Source organism: Cydia strobilella, chromosome 17 (genome assembly GCF_947568885.1).
Source record: "Cydia strobilella chromosome 17, ilCydStro3.1, whole genome shotgun sequence".
Classification (NCBI taxonomy): domain Eukaryota; kingdom Metazoa; phylum Arthropoda; class Insecta; order Lepidoptera; family Tortricidae; genus Cydia; species Cydia strobilella.
In genome coordinates this window covers 4,911,073-4,928,244 of record NC_086057.1, presented here as the reverse complement: position 1 = coordinate 4,928,244, position 17,172 = coordinate 4,911,073, and the positions used below count along the sequence as shown (strand labels likewise).

At 36.0% G+C, this 17,172-nt stretch overlaps 1 protein-coding gene across 1 annotated transcript in view; it reads left to right on the top strand.

Moving 5' to 3' along the window:
- The window catches only part of LOC134748815 (lachesin-like), a 90,664-nt gene that overhangs the window by 50,696 nt on the left and 22,796 nt on the right, over window positions 1-17,172 (top strand). Inside the window, exon 4 of the mRNA XM_063683621.1 lies at window positions 14,212-14,419. Coding sequence (XP_063539691.1) covers window positions 14,212-14,419 — 208 coding nt within the window. The remainder of the gene's footprint in view (window positions 1-14,211; window positions 14,420-17,172) is intronic.

Genomic DNA, 17,172 nt, shown 5'->3' with positions numbered 1-17,172 from the left:
CCTCGATCAAAAAATATCCGCTTTAAACATTAGGAGATTCGCGGAAGCGAAGTCATTCTCGCAAAGCTGTATCCATTTGGATTAGTTATACCTAAGCCCTTAGCATACAGCGGAGTTGATATTTCTAATCTCACCGTAGCTCACGCTTAACTGTTTTATAGTCATAGAGATACCACCAAGAAGCTTAGTAGCGTTTGACTTGCCAAGTTTGTCTTTCTTAAGAGTGTGATTTGGGTTAGTTATTGTCCCTCTCGGTAACCGAAGGCGCTTCTGCTACATAGTTCTAAGCGGTTTAAAACTCGAACCTTACTTGACAAGTCACTTTGAACTTAAATGAAATATGTTCACTTGAAAGTTTCTCGTGCTACTTCTAACTTCATGTTATTACGTTCTTAGAGAAGGTTCGAGTATTTGCTTTGTTAAGTTAATTAACATCGACAGCATTATTTGATGTTACGTAGTAGTTTAGTTAATAATTTTCTAAACAGGACCAGACTTTTTAATTTGTTGTTGTTAGTAGCTTCATGAAAACCTTTCACATTTCATGGATACAACTAAGATGTTGATGGTACGATTTAACCAGCTCGGCTAAATCGTACCGATAACAGTTCCTTCGAAAAAATACATTTTGACTAAGTTAATTTCATCGCAAAATGCTCTACATACATAATGTAGCTAAGATCATGAGCTTTTATAGGTAAGTATGCATATTTTTTAAACACATTTGCAAATGCTTACATAAACATAATTAGTTTAGTAATGGAGTGGTTTATAAATAGCTTATATTTTACTAGCAACCAGCCCCGGCATCGCACAAGTAGTTCAATTAATTTACACAAAACCTTTACAAATTATACATATAAACCTTCCTCTTGAATCACTCTATCTATTTTAAAAAACGCATCAAAATCCGTTGCGTAGTTCTAAAGATCTAAACATACATAGGGACAGACAGCGGGAAGCGACTTTGTTTTATACTATGTAGTGATTGCGGTTCTATTGAGTGCCTTTCGGTGACAAATGAGTTCTTTTTTCGATGTAGCATCAATCACTTCTCTTAGATAAATGGCACTTAAACAGACCCTTCACTAAAGTGGTTTACTTTGCAAAAGTAATGACAAGAATTTCTAAAAAAAATATTTCACATGTATGAATCCCAAATTTTGTTACTTAACAAAACTTTTATTGGGACTAGGAAGGGAAAATTCGATCTACTACTAATCTACTGAAATACGAAAACACAGTTACAGCGAAACGGAGTGGATGCGATCAGTCAAAGTAGGATTATGGTGGATTGCTTTCGCGACTGTCCGGAATATTACATTTTTTATAGCTCGGAAAGCCGAAAGTTTTTGTTAATGAAATATTGAATGAAATTTCAATGTTTCAGTGAGGTAACATTCTATTGTTTATCCGGGATATTGGAGGTCAGATGTGTTTTTTTGTTGCCAGCTAGCATAGATAAGAAAATGTTGAAAGATTTTTGGTTAATACATACTTCAAATATTTTGTCACAATATAATAAATAATTTCCCTACTATATCATAATATATTATACGTAATTATAATTTATTGTACTTCAGCATATTGACTTTTTCTTTTTCATTTTTTCTTAGTTTTATATTAAGTTGCCATTCGTTTTTCTCTTGTCTCAAAATAGAATAAAAAGTCTGTTCTGGGAAATCTTCATAAAAATTATAGCATAATAAAGAAACAATCAACCAGATGGATTTTGAATTATTGCGAATAAGTTTTTCCTTTTAACCTCATATTTTTATTTAGGTTAAGATTTTGGTTTCATGAAGTTTAACAAAGTTAAGAAAGATTACATGTGGAAAAAGCAAGTGACATTTAAAATCTTTTCTGGTCAAGCTTTTTGGGTGTTATTAAATTGAACCTATAAAATAATGCAAATTACAAAATATATTATTATCATGCTTATTTTGCGTGAAAGAATGATAAACATTCATTTTTTTTCTAATGGAATACATTTAATGATTAGGTAGCTATAATTTGACCGAGTTGACTAGGTAATTCTGGTAATTTTTTTTTTTTTTAGATTACTTAAGAAGATTTAATTTCCACAATAACAATTACATCACATACAAATTACATTTAAAATACAATAACTAATCTTAAATTAAAATAAAACTAAAACCTTATAAAATAGATTACAACTAAATTAAAACTAACTAAAAAAGTCCCCCAGATCTAATTCCTGCGGAAGGGTGCCCATAATGCTGGCTACATTCCCCCGCTGAATGGCAATTCCGATCCTTTGGCCAAGGAATGAGCCAGCTCTAGGATCTCTGGTGGTGTCTAGGAGCATCTTCATCATTAATAATTTAGTTTTGATAAACTTACGATTATGTTTGATCTAAATGAAGCTACATAATGGTGACACAATCCTAAAATAGGCCGGTAATTCAATGAGCTGGAAGACATAAATTTGCCAGGCTTGAAGACAATAAATGTACCACAACAACACGCTTCTCTCCAAACTTCTACTCCACTTCGCGTAATAACTTCACTAGACATTTATAAGGTATGTAAGCTAAGCGGTAATTGTAAATCGTGACGCGATGTATTTACTAAATGAGCGTGCAAATTCAAACCTCTGCCCCAATTTGTTCTCAATCCCGAGCGAGTCCCGGCCGCCTGGCACTCTGATCCTATATCACCCTAGTCACTCCCACACTGACCTACGTCCTTTTCTAACAAACTGTGTTTCCATGATGTACAAGCAAGATAGAGCAATGTATTCGTACGTTTTGTTTCTGGGTGCTTTATCGCGGCTACCATCCGTGTTCGGGACCACCCGACCGTCAAATTCATTTGCATTTCATCCAGCCGTTATCTCATTACGATATGCTGATTTCTCCTCCACCTCATCAGTATCTCAGAAATAATTCATAAGACTTTGGGAAAACACCGCGTTCACAGTTTGACGCGCCGTCGATACATATTTATTTATGGAAATCTTTATTGGTATTGCTTTCCCTGTAGGCTGGTAGGATTTACTTAAATTCTCATAAACAATAAAATTGTTGAGTTTGCCATTGATTAATTATATAGCAACGATGCGCGATGGGATAGTGCTTTGGTTGAGTGTCCCTAGCTGTCATCGAGTTCATTTGTCTGAATTTTTGGTAGGTACATAATTGTTTTTGTTTATGACCATGTTTCATTTGAGTTTTTTTTAAATAAATACGAGTACTGTTTGATGTAACTGTTACTTCGGTTACTTACAAGTTAATACTCAAGACAAAAATCGTTTTAACATTATTTTAAACAAAATACAATCCCAATCATGACCTTTACTAGTATTATCCTACAAAATCTCCAACAATGTCGCTGCAAAACTGCGTTGTTTAATTCGTGTAGTTAGTTTATGAAAGCATAATTATAATAGATAAACGAACTAATGAGGGCATTAGTGCTGCGTCCAGTGCAGCCTCGGCACGGTGCCCACAGCGTATTGGCTTTAAATTATTATTTAATTTTATAATAATTTAAAGCCAATACGCTTGCTTGCAGCGACATAAATGATTTCTTTATATTATTCGGTTATTGCACGCTATTGTTTAATTTGGGAACTACAAGCAAATCTATGTTTCATTACTCAGCTTGTTCTATTTACGCTCGGACTATGAGGATATTCTTTAGTGAAAACAAGAATGGGTTTGCAACAATCGTGAACAAAGATTTTGTACTCCACTCTCTTCAGGCTTTCAAAGGCATTATCTAAATTGAATGTAGTTAAAGAATAGGTACTGTTCGAAAAATAACCACCATGTGCTTAAAACATTGTGCTTTTGTTGTTACATAATCCATATCCATACTAATATTATAAATTCCAAAGTCTGTCTGTCTGTCTGTCTGTGTGTTCCCTCTTCACGCTTAAACCGCTGAATCGATTTAGATGAAATTTGGCATAGAGATAGGTTGAGTCCCTGAGAAGGACATAGGATAGTTTTTATCCCGAAAATCATCCCTTAAGAAAGCAAAAAGTGGGGTGGAATTGAGATAATTAACAAAGTGCCTGCTAATTTGTGTGCATAATATGCTTAAATTTAGATTGCTATGAGAATTTTTCCAGGCGCTATTCTTACTCTAGCTGCGGTTACTAAGTCCACGCAGACGAAGTCACGGGCAAAAGCTAGTTATGTATAAGAGATGAAATAAAAGACATTTGCACAGAAAAATTATTAGGGATTAACCAACTGTTTGCATATCAGTTAAATTTGTGCAGTTGGTGTATAGTCCTCATACAAGATGCAGCTGGGTGGTTCATCTCTTCGTTGTTCATTTAGGCACAGAATATATAATAGTACTAGGTACAGAAGATTCACTCCCTAATAAAATGCGTCTACTACGCGCAAGGCGTAGCACACGTAGCATAAGGCGTAGCACACGTAGCACAAGGCGTAGCGCACGCGTTCCGTGGCGGTGCGCGGCAATTACTATGGAAAAACCTCAAAATTGAGGCGGCCGCAGGAAATCGCGGAGTGAGACACGCCTGATTTAGGTATATATACAAGAGACCATTAACCCCTAGATATACAAGCTATATAGCTTGGGGGCTGGATTGATTCCATAGAGAAACGGTTTTACGTTAGATCTCAACGGCCGGGCGGTCCGTTATTACCCGCCGCTATAATTACCCGTGAGTCGGCAACTAAGTAATGGCCATCGAGGCCCTTATACAATGTCGTATCATGCAATTATTAGTTATTTGATTATTAGGTATGAATAAATGTACCTATATTTATTTTACCTACCGTAAAAACTTGTTTTTGGTGAAAACGCGTGTTAGTTATTAAAACTAGTTTTTTTAAAGCTGTAAGGATCTTTCAGTCAAATGAACAAGCTGGTTCTCCCCATACGATTTCTGTCAGTACTATCACGTACTATGTTATATTGAACTTCAACACATGTGGTGAGTCTTACCAAAAAGGTGCATATAACCTCTTTTGTTTAAAGTTTATTAACTACACACTAATACTTTTCTCTAACAGGACATATTTCATGCTATAAGGGCTTTGAGTTGCGTCAGGGGGGGGGGGGGGGGATGGGACACTAGTGTGTGTAAAGCACCATACCCAAAGAAATCACACTACAATAATTTCATGCTGGCTGTAATTTGTTTGTCTTCCCCATACATTAGAACATAATTTGACCGAATCATTAGACAGACACTCACATGCACTTGTCGGTTGTAACGGATGGAATAATATGTCAGCTGTCACATCGCTTGTTGCATGCTCGTAATGCGTAGGGCACGTCACGTAACGCGTCTGGTCTTTATTAGCTTTATACGAATAAAAAATAAATTTTCAGTGGCAGGTCATTTCCGGAAATTTGTAAGTATATTTTCTTGTATAAAAAAAACCATTTTACTAACTACTAACTACAATGGAACCTCGATAGCACGAACCTTAAGGGAAATGGCATTTTATTTCGTACGAGGATTTCGCCATATCGAGGTTAGAGTTATCATAGATAGATATAACTCCGTAATAGATGGATACAGTCTAAGGAAAAAACGTGCCTCGAAAATCACGAAAATTTTATTCTCGATCAGAGGGCGCCACTAGTTTTGGCCTACTCTCGTATAGAGGGCGTTGACGGTTTCGTTTGTTATTTATAATTTTAACGCATATCAGTGAAAGAACATGGGTCAAAATCATCTAAAAATAATTAATGCAAATAAAAAAAAACATTTATCCATATTTAAACATATTTTAACGTATTTTTATAAATCTTCATTTTTAGTTTTAAAGTATGTTGATAGATGGCAGTGAATTCACAGCGGTTACAAAATTTACTATGACAGTACCGCTCTATCTTATTATATCCTCTTTGGAGTTATCGAGGTTCAACTGTACTTATGAATTATCTGATGATGTACGCAAAAAAAAAGCAAACCGATGTACAGTTTATCCGTTTGGAACACGCAATTTATGTCAAAACAATTTTTTTGACCCGAAGTTCCTAAAAAAAATCCCTTACCAGGAGAGTGCTAAGTAATTAGTTTAGTCACTAGTTTTCGCAAAGTGCCTTTGTGAAAAATAGTTTTGTGATATAATTCAAATATTTATTTAAGTGAAAACATAGTTTTACAACATTCAATTCGTTCCATCCGATGACGACTATATTCTGTTTTTAGGGTTCCGTACCCAAAGGGTGAAAACGGGACCCTATTACTAAGACTCCGCTGTCCGTCTGTCCGTCTGTCACCAGGCTGTATCTCATGAACCGTGATAGCTAGACAGTTGAAATTTTCACAGATGATGTATTTCTGTTGCCGCTATAACAAAAAAACATACTAAAAACAAAATAATATAAATATTTAAATGGGGCTCCAATACAACAAACGTGATTTTTTTTCTGTTTTTATTTTATTTCGTAGACTAAAATGACATTTCATGTGGTATTAAGAAATGTCATGTCTTACACATGAAACGTCATTTTAGTCTACGGAATAAAAAAACAGCCCTTACGTCATCCGAATGTCACTTTATTAATAGTCACCAAAAATAAATGAGCGGTTCGCAGGCAAAAACAAGTGACGACGTGTCTGAATTAGCGACGATTAACCATAATTTCCTAGGGGCGGGCTGTCGTTACGTAAGCAAATACAAAAGAAATGTTCCGAGATTTTAAATACGAATATGAATAAACACAAAACAAAACTAAAATTGGTTACTAATTTAAGAAGACACCTCCTAATATACAGGTTGGCAAAAAAATAAGCGCATTCTCGTTGCCAGGGAGGTTTTGGGATTATACTGAGCAATTTTTACTATGGGACAAAGCACGAAATCGCGAAAAAAAACTTTACCCTCCCATATAAAATGGACCAGCCAGAATGTATGAAACAGCCAAATTTTTTTCGAGATTTCGGGGTTGGTCCCATAGTAAAAGTTGCTGAGTATAATTCCAAAACCTCCCTGGCAACGGGTATGTGGGTATTTAAGTATCTAGGCCACTGGATAACAGACAATTTAAAAGATGATGTAGATGTAGATGTAGAAATGCGTGGAGATAGAGGAGCTAGACCTAAAACACGATAACTTTAACTTGCATAAAAAAGTAAAAGGTTTCACTAACACCGGACGCAAACATCTTACCGGTAAATTAACAAATTCTGAAAACAAGTTATTAACGGCCATATTGATGAGAAAAGAACAGAATGGAAAAACTATATTAAGAAGCTTTTCAATGACACTAGAATGGAGCCTGGGAATAACCATGACGAATACTTTTATATCTTCTTCTACAATTGGGGGCCTCCCAATTGTAGAAGAAGATATAAAAAGAGCCATCAAAACCTTAAAAAGCGGAAAAGCTGTAGGGCCTGATAATTTGCATGGAGAATTACTTCAATTACTGGGTGAATTTGGAACTAACATGTTGGTAACATTAAATAAAACTATGAAAACGGATTATATCGCGTATATTGAATTTATAATACATCCCGACGTTTCGAACTCTTTACAGCGTCCGTGGTCAACGGACGGGTATTATAAATTCAATATACGCGATATAATCCGTTTTCATAGTTTTATTTCATGAGTAACTATCGCGGTAACCGAAGACAATATTATGTTGGTAACATTGTTTAATAAAATATATGACACTGGAGTCCTTCCAGACGATTGGCTTAAGTCCTCCTTCTTACCAATCCCCAAGAAACCTAACGCTAAAACGTGCAATGAATATAGATTAATCAGTGTAATGAGCCACGTATTAATAGTTTTCCTTAAAGTATTACACTACAGAACATTTAGTAAGATAGATAGCTGCATCAGCGAAACTCAATTTGGGTTTAGAAACGGTCTAGGAACAAGAGAAGCTCTGCTAGCGGTCCAGGTGCTGGTACAAAACTGTTTGGAGCATCAAAAAGACGTGTTTTTGTGCTTTATCGAATTCGAAAAAGCATTCGACACCGTAAATCACCAGCTACTTATGGAAGTAATTTATCAAACAGATATTGACAGCAAAGACGCTCGAATAATTAAAAATTTGTACTGGAATCAAACTGCTCACATCAAAGTCGGAAATATAGCCACCGAAGACTTAGAAATATTAAAAGGCGTCCGCCAAGGATGTATTTTATCCCCGAGCGTTTGCAACTTATATTCCGAACGTATCTTCTCGGAAGCCTTTGATGGGGTTGATATAGGCATTAAATGTAGTGAGAAGTATATTAATAATCTAAGATATGCAGACGACACCGTCCTGCTAACAAATAGTGCTGAAGAATTACAACATCTATTAAACCGTTTAAATTCGAAAATAAATCATTACAAGTTGAAAATTAACATTAGCAAGACTAAATTTATGGTAGTAAGCAAATCTAATACAACTCCACACATTTTAAGATTAAACAATACACCGATAGAAAAAGTACAAAAGTATAGGTATCTGGGCTGCTGGCTGAACGAGAACTGGGACAAGGAGCAGGAAATGCGTGTCAGGATAGAGATTGCGCGAAACGCCCTTGTAAAAATGCAGTCTATTTACACCAACAAGGATATCAACCTAAAGCTTCGTTGGAGACTTGTGAAATGCTATGTACTATCAGTACTTTTCTAAGGCTGCGAAACGTGGACTCTGAATAAGGCTATGGAAAAGAAAATAGAAACATTTGAAATGTGGCTATATAGGCGTATGATAAAAATCTCCTGGACCGATAGAGTTACGAATGTGGAAGTATTTAATAGAATGGATAAAAAGTTAGAAGTTTTGATCACGGTAAAAACTACAACTAATATTAGAAGGAAAAATTGATGGCAAGAGGGGAAGGGGAAGAAGGAAGGTCACCTGGCTTGACAACATAAAAAAATTGACGAACGTCGATAACGCAGCCATGCTGGCAGAAATGGCTAAGAACAGGAGAGAGATGGCAAAGGTGGTCGCCGACGTCCGTTAGGGCATGGCAAACAAACAAACAAAAGATGTAGAACGGGAGCGCAGAGCGCTGGCGGTTCGGGCGAACATGCTCGCTCGCAAATTCGCGCGGTGTACACCTGCAGCTGCAGTCAGCTCTTTAGAGCATACTGCACTCCGCTGTACTCGGCTGCACTGTGGGTGGACTGTACGCAACGGTCGCTCAGCTCTCTGCGCGTCCAGTATAATAATGCTTTCAGGGCGCTGCTGGGGTTGTCACGTTTCTGCAGTGCATCGACCATGTTCGCGGAAGCACGCGTAGACAGTTTCAATGCTCTGCTGCGGAAAAAGATGGCATCGCTTCTGAACAGAATACGTGACAGCCCAAACAGCCTCCTGAAGACAATAGCTGTAAGGAATGAGTGCTCAATAATGCAACACTTAATTAAAAATACGTTGTCATTAGTGAAGTACGAATACTAACATACTTTTTAGGTTTAGTTTGTAGATTACTAACAAAATGGATCTTGTTATTTAAATGAATAAACGTTTTATTATTATTATTATTATTTTTTATTTTTTATTTTTTAGCCACCGCGTATAAGTAATGGTGGTGCTCTTGTTTACGAAAAAAGTCCAACGTGCATATAGGCAAATGCCACCGTATTGAAGTGTTATTTTTAAGTATATTATTATGTACTTATAGGTATTATGCTCCGATAACTGCTTTATGATCATAAAGCAAACTGTAATCGTAGTTGCTTCCAGCAAATTGGACCTGTACATGATGTTTACATAAATAATTAATTTGCAGGTTATAACTTTTATTTTTTATTGCCAGTTTTTATACAAGTAATATTGTAGCTTATCCGTTTTATAATACATAATATAAGACAAGTAATGTTTATATGTAAAAATAATTGGTTAATATTTCTGAATAACAAAATAAATTATTTTCCAACGAGGTAGCAGCAGCATAATTAAAGCTCGGCCCAAATTTCGAACAATAAAAATCAACTTCGAATTTCAACGCGACGCAAAAACTTATCCGGTGTACGTCATTAAAAAATAATTAATTTACGTCATCGACTGTCATTGCAAACTTTTATTAAAAAAGATTACAGGCGGGATTTTCCCATCACAGCACTTTATTTCCATGGTGGTAGAGATCTCTTAAAATATTTTATATCATCAGCGCTAGATTTGCTTGTCTGTGAAAAAATTTGTCTACAAAATTTTAAGGAACCAATCGGATATAATAATAAATACCAAAAATATTTAAGAGAGTTCGTAACTCGGTCGGCACAGCATACTTGTCTTTATTTGTAGGTTACTAAAATAATAGTGCAGTGCTCTTATGTTCGATGCAATTATATGTGTTTCTGTGGTTTTCATGTGCCAAAGTGTGAGCTGTGCGCCGTGCTAAATATCCAGTTTAGTATGTTCATTACCTAAAATGTTCACGGTATCTAGTGCTATTAAGGTACCAGTACGCGTAACAGTGTTACTTGTTAAGTGCCATTATTCTGTGTATCATCATCATCAGTGACCATCGACTACTTAGTACGAGACAACAAGAAACTATTCGCAACTCCAAGATGTCAAGTGCTCGACGTGGTACAAGCGTGTATGGAAAAGGCTCAAGATAAAGATAAAGGCTGAGTGAATGCCCTATAATAATGTAATTGTAATGACCACTACCCTGTGTCTTCTCAGAGTGCCTTCGAAAACTATTAAAGGGCTTCGATTGATGCCGACTACGAGCCTAGCGATCACGAGGGATTAGTGCTCGAACAATTAACCTCAGAACAACGCCCACAAGTTAATCGCAGTCATCCATTCGTACATATTTACACCAGTATTTATCTATCTTCCCTACACTGGGCACGATGCTAGTATTCGGTCTGGTTCTTCTACTCATGTCAACTCCTATCCTCGACTGCACACGCCCCACACTCCCCACCTGTATTATTGGCTCACCGGTGTCTCAGTCAGGAGGGTCAAGTTGAGCATACCGGGGCGGCAGGTGAAGGGAGGAGTCCACGAGTAGTCTCGACTACACGCCCGGGCTCGGAGCAGGTTTGTCTGGACGGAGGTTGTTAGCGTCCCGTAGCATACACCTCTGACCGGCGGCCTGGATCGTGCCAGCACGTGCATTTGAGCAAGCTCGATGAGCCTCTCCTCCCCTCCCTCTCTTCTGTGACCAACGCCTCTGAGTCCTTGCAGCAGTAACTGCTGGCTGGTATAGTCACAGAACGGAACGGAGTTCGTAACTTGGTCGGCACAGTAACTGTATAAACGAGCTTGTATTGTCAAGCTTAACGTTTATTACAAATTACAACCAAATGAGATTAGTAGGTACTGGATCACTGTAACACATGGCGGACAATAATGAGCGTGAGGGGAAAAGGCTGAAACTGTCCTATGTTCCTATGTGCATAGCTATGCTCGGCAATACGTCTCTTGGTTTGTTAATTATCGAAAATCATAAATACCTCAGTTATCTTAATACACTGTTAGGCATATATCAGTCGTACGTAGATGTCAATCTAAAACATATTTATTTGCCATAACGATTTTAATAAGTTATTTGCTTTTTATAAATTAAACAATATCCCATTATGAAGATAATTAAAATTTATATCGTGATCCTCAGCGCTCAAACGATAAATATTTAATATTAAAGTGTAAAATGTTTTCCTCTTCGAGGTAAAAACAAGGTATAGGTACATGTGTATTATTCTCTTAAATATACGTTCTAAAACAATGTAATAAGAGAACAAAAGACGGAAACTTTATTGTTTCGTATAAACACATGTCGCGCAAACGTCACAATCGTTTGAGGCGTATTCCATAATGTTTCAATTAAAATGAAACATGTCTGTGAGTTTTAGACAAACGACATTCAAATTGTTTAACACAATGATATAATTTCCTCCCTTACATTTAATTATTTCTTTCATTTATGCCTTTTTAAGGCAAAATTTGTATCATACAATGATAGATAATTTTCGTTTGACACGTGAGGCTTACTAATTTAATGTGTGTGTGATGTTAACCGAATAAAAGTTTGACTAGTTAAACGTAACTGTAATAATTATATGATCCTAATTGTTTCCTGGTAGCTCCCCATGTAGATTTATCTAAGACAAGAGAAGCGTGTTTTGCTTAAATTAGGTAAATTAATAGCAGGTATTAGTAGTAATACTTTAACTTAAATATACATTTAATTTAAAATAAGTTTGCTATTCACATTTTATCAAAGACTTTATTTTATTATTGATAATGATATTAAATAACTTCCTTATATCTCAGTGGCTCTGAGAGCTGTAGACCTGGCAAGTCCTCATAGCTTATCCATTTAAAAAAAATAAAGAAACTCCATTGACACAAAAACAACATAAATATCGAACAAATTAATATACAAAAATAAATATACAAAAAAAAATTCACTCGAATCGGTTGAGAAATTATGCGACGTGCAGAGGAAATCATTTTTGCCCAAGCTGAAAGGGAGTCCCTCGCTTCGCTTAGTCAATAACCCATTATCCATAATTTATAAGCATCGGTAATACTTATTCATAATTTATAATCAGTTATTCATTATACGCGTTTTATCGTTATCATTTTGGTCTGTATTATTTATAACTACCTTTTGCCCGCGACTTCGTCTGCGTGGCATTAGTTCCAGCAGTTAGCATAATATATTATTAATATATTATGCTAACTATGCAGCTATGCAGTTAGCATAATATATTATTAATATATTATGCTAACTGCTGTTGTAACATGTAATAAATAATAATATTATGTATAAAAAAATCAAAATTACAAACTAAATTAAAAATTAAAAACTAAACTTAAAAATAAACTATAAATTAAAAATTTGCCCCAAATCAGTACCGTCTATTGGCAGCGTGCCCAGAAGGCTGGCAGCATTGCCACGTTGTATGGCAATGCTGATCCGCTGTGCTAGATAATAAATGATTATTAATGATGAGTATGAGTATGCTTAATTGCTTACACCAATTAACAGGCAATTCATTAACTTTTTCATTTCCACCCCCGTTTTCACCCTCTTTGGGGATTATTTCCGACATAAAAACTATCCTATGTCCTTCCAGGGACTCAAACTATCTCTATGCCAAATTTAAACTAAATTCGTTCAGCGGTTTAAGCGTGAAAAGGTAACAGACAGACAGACACACTTTCGCATTTATAATATTAGTATGGATAACCTACGAGCTACGGTTCGTTATTTACTATAATTTTATTAATTTATCTCTAAAACCTTCAGTCGATATTTACTTATCCGTTTTAACGGGCTCATTACGCACTCAGTTCGTTTTAATGAAAGAGAATAAATGTTTAATATTTATTTTCGTATCTGTTGAATATTTGTATATTTAGATAGTATTGCTCACTTTTAGACTATTAACGTTCACTTTGATGACTCTATATGTATGTTTATTTGTGAATAAATGTGTAAACTTATTATGTTACTATGATATTAAGTATCGAAATCACTAAAAACGTTGTGGTTTTCTTTCCAACAAAATGTTTTTAGCTTCGTAATTTTAATAAATATATAATTTCGCAAAAAAACACTGTAAGTATACGACGGTATTGTTAAAAAAAGAAAGCCTTAATTTGTCATAAATTAAAACGGTGTGTTGGTTAGAGACAGCCTTTAAAATGTCTATGAATGGATTTAGATTTATTTACTTCATAATATTTTGGAGTATTACTTAACTTTATCGTTTCAAGATTGTAAAAGCTTTCCCCTCATATCCTATACTCTCAGCCCTACTTCTACACACTACCACCCATTTAAACCCCCTACCCCTTTAAGCAACCATATTACTTCTACTAATTCTCCCTTATCTACTATCTTATTTCTTCTTTCAATATAGTAGTAAATATACTACCATATTTAAACTAAGTTGCCCTTGACCTGACAGTTAATTGTCTTATTTAGGAGACCCTCTACATCTCTAAGGATAATTTGATGATCGTTTTTTGTACTATAAGTATATTATTTTAGAGGAACAAAAAAAAGGTTTAATTACTGGATTACGGCGCCAAAAGTAATTTGAAAATTAGTAATGTAAGTAACTTTTTTTTTGAGTTTCTCTAAATTTAACCCTTCGTATGCTTCTGTCATACTGAGATGTATAATTTGAACATAGAGATGCACTGATCAGTGCTAAAACATATGGTTCAGGACCACAATGAGTAGCATTTTATTGTATGCAAAAAATAGTAATAATTATTAATCATCATGAATAATAATTAGTAATAATATTATTGTCCCAGGTGGCGTGGATCCGCGCAGACGACCAGACCATCTTAACGTTGCACACGCGGCTAGTCACTCACAGCTCGCGATACGCTGTCACTAACGACTCTCCGGGGTCCTGGCAGCTGCATATTCGACCTCTGAAGGTGGAAGACCGCGGCTGCTACATGTGTCAGATCAACACCAGTACGATGAAGAAGATGATCGGATGCGTCGATGTGTTAGGTAAGTGGATGATAGGTAATCATCTATCTTGTAATTAGGCAAAAAATAAAACGTCAAATGAAAATGGGTTACTTTAGTACATTTCAAAATTATATGTAAAATGCTAAAAATAAAAATGGATTAACTCACTTTTAATAAACATAGGTACCTAAGTACCTATGTAAAATTTTTAACATCATCATCATATAAGCCCTTTATCGCCCACTGCTGAGCATAGGCCTCTCTTCTAGTACGCCACTTGTCCCGGTTTCGAGCTAATCTCAACCAGAAGTGACCTGCAATCGTCCGGATGTCGGTAGAACGACCTAACGGACGCTACGCTAGGGGTTTCTTTTATCCGAAAGCGGCCACCATTCCGTGAACATCTTAGTCCACCTGCCAATACTCTGCCTAGCAACATGTCCCGCCCAACTCCATTTTAGTTTGGTAATGACGAAACCAACGTCTTGCACCTTGGTGCGGCGACGGATTTCGACATTCCTTACTCGATCTTCAAGCTTGATACCGAGCATGGCGCGCTCCATGACAAAATGTTAACAGTAGATAGTTAAAATCGCATCAGTAAAAGTATTCAAAAACCCAATGCCATTGAAAGTCGTCAAGAATGGCGGAATCCGCCGAACAAATAGAACAATGCTGGAAAAACTAGCTCAATCCTCATGGACAAAGTGTGCCGCCGGTAAATCACCTCGAACATTCGATGCAGAACGAGCGTGGACGTGAGAGGACGCCTATTACGGCACGTGACCATTCGGGTCTCGCCGCTCTGCCTTATGTTGTAGGAAAAAAAGTTAAAAGTATTTTGATACCCATTCGAAACCTCGTTTTAGCTGTATGGCACTCTAGAGGGCAATGCCATTTACTGTAGTTTAGTTTCGACGGTATCAAATTTAGTTGATGTTATACGTTTTTCTTTGGTCCCGTTGCGACACTGGCTCATTGCTACACACAATGTTAAATCATATTGCGTAGAGAGAAAATAATAATATGTATTTTTATTGCTAAGCCATTTTTTTGACATAAAATAGTTAAATTATATCTGCGTATCTCTACACTACCTTATCTCCTTTATCCTTATCATTCAATGAATCTCATCTATATTTCATAACGCATACGCGTACCAAAATAATTACGTCTCTTTGCCACTCTAAACACTTTGGTTTGATCCCAAATCCAGACAGTAAACTCACTTTATTCGTTATATAAGTCTTTACTGAGCCGTTACTCCATTTAAAAACCCAACGAATTGGCACATAAATCGTTTAGTAAAGACACCGGCTCCGCCCTTCCGACCACAAAGAGCTCATTAACACGTCAATGTGCGAGTATCGACCGCTCCGGCGGCGATGTTAAGAAAATACCTTCTGAATAAAGGAGTCTCTCTAAAGAAAATATGGAAAATAAATATAATCTACGACCGGGAAATAATTACAGAGAGATTGTTAATATGATTACGTTGTCGAGAAATATAACAGTGTTAGAAGTTAGTAATACAAGGTTAGTAGTATATTTCGCACGATATGTACTAGTTATTATGAATAACACACCAAATAATATCGAGGATCTGAAAAATAATAATGTTTTTGTATCCGACGACAATAAACCTATTATTATGAAAAGGTATTAGAGAATGATTAGGTACCTACCTATCTGATTATTAGTGAATTTGTGAACATGATTTAGTAAACAATTTGTTTAACATCGATCATTATGCATGTTACTCTTGTAATCTAATATTTGTAGATAATTAGTTAGGTATATTTAATAATATAATAACTAATAAATCCTAGTTATATTACATTGTTTTGGGCAAGAAAATCGTAAAATTGGTATTTTCTGTCAGTGTTCATTTTGAGTCACAAGGAATAAAAAGATAATCTTTTATTATAGATTTAAATTCAGATCTATTTGATTCACAATGAATAGCCATGATGTTTCTATTGACACTCCCTCATTTAGTTTTATTCGACTCGGTGCAAAGTCAGCTTAGTGTCATTAGAAACAACATGGCCATTCATTGTTTAGACAAACTCTTAAATCTCAGTAAATGTTAAACCATGTTAAACAGAGATAGGTGCGACTACGAGAAAACTTGTATTAACTACCAAGCGAAAACGAATATAGTACTGTCAGCGCGCTAATTCCGTGCACGGCTGAGGAATGTTAGGAATGTTGGGCGTCATGACAGGGTAGTGTCATTTTGTTCGTAGGGGCGCGGCGCACACCCCCCACTTCCTCGACCTCCGAATGCACGGAATTGGCGCGCGGACAGTATAAATGTTGGTCGGTATTAATCACAACAAAATTATTAGTTTGTAACACTTACTAACTTTTACTTTAAGGGGATCCCATACCCCAATGACCTTCGATCTGAATCCCTTAGTTTTCTAATGTTTTTTGTAGCTTATCATATTAACAGCAACGGCTTTAAGCAATATGTTTACTTTAAAGTTCATTATTTCGAGATATTTGGCATCAAAGTTTAAAATCCGATAGACAAAAATGGAGATAAAAGATTGAAGAACCGATATCCGTTTCTTATAATTCTATCTGTCGTGCAAAAGTAGGAGATACGATTCAAAACTTGTCAAAAATCGATGAAATTAAACCTCGGGTAGCCTCTTAAACTTGGCACGTATTTAAGTCAAATATTCATACGACAGGCTAGTCCAGCCTTCCTTCTAAGTGTAGCAGCCGGGGCAAAAAAATGCGGGTCTTGTCAAGGGTAAAAGGGGTAGTGTTGGACACGCGCT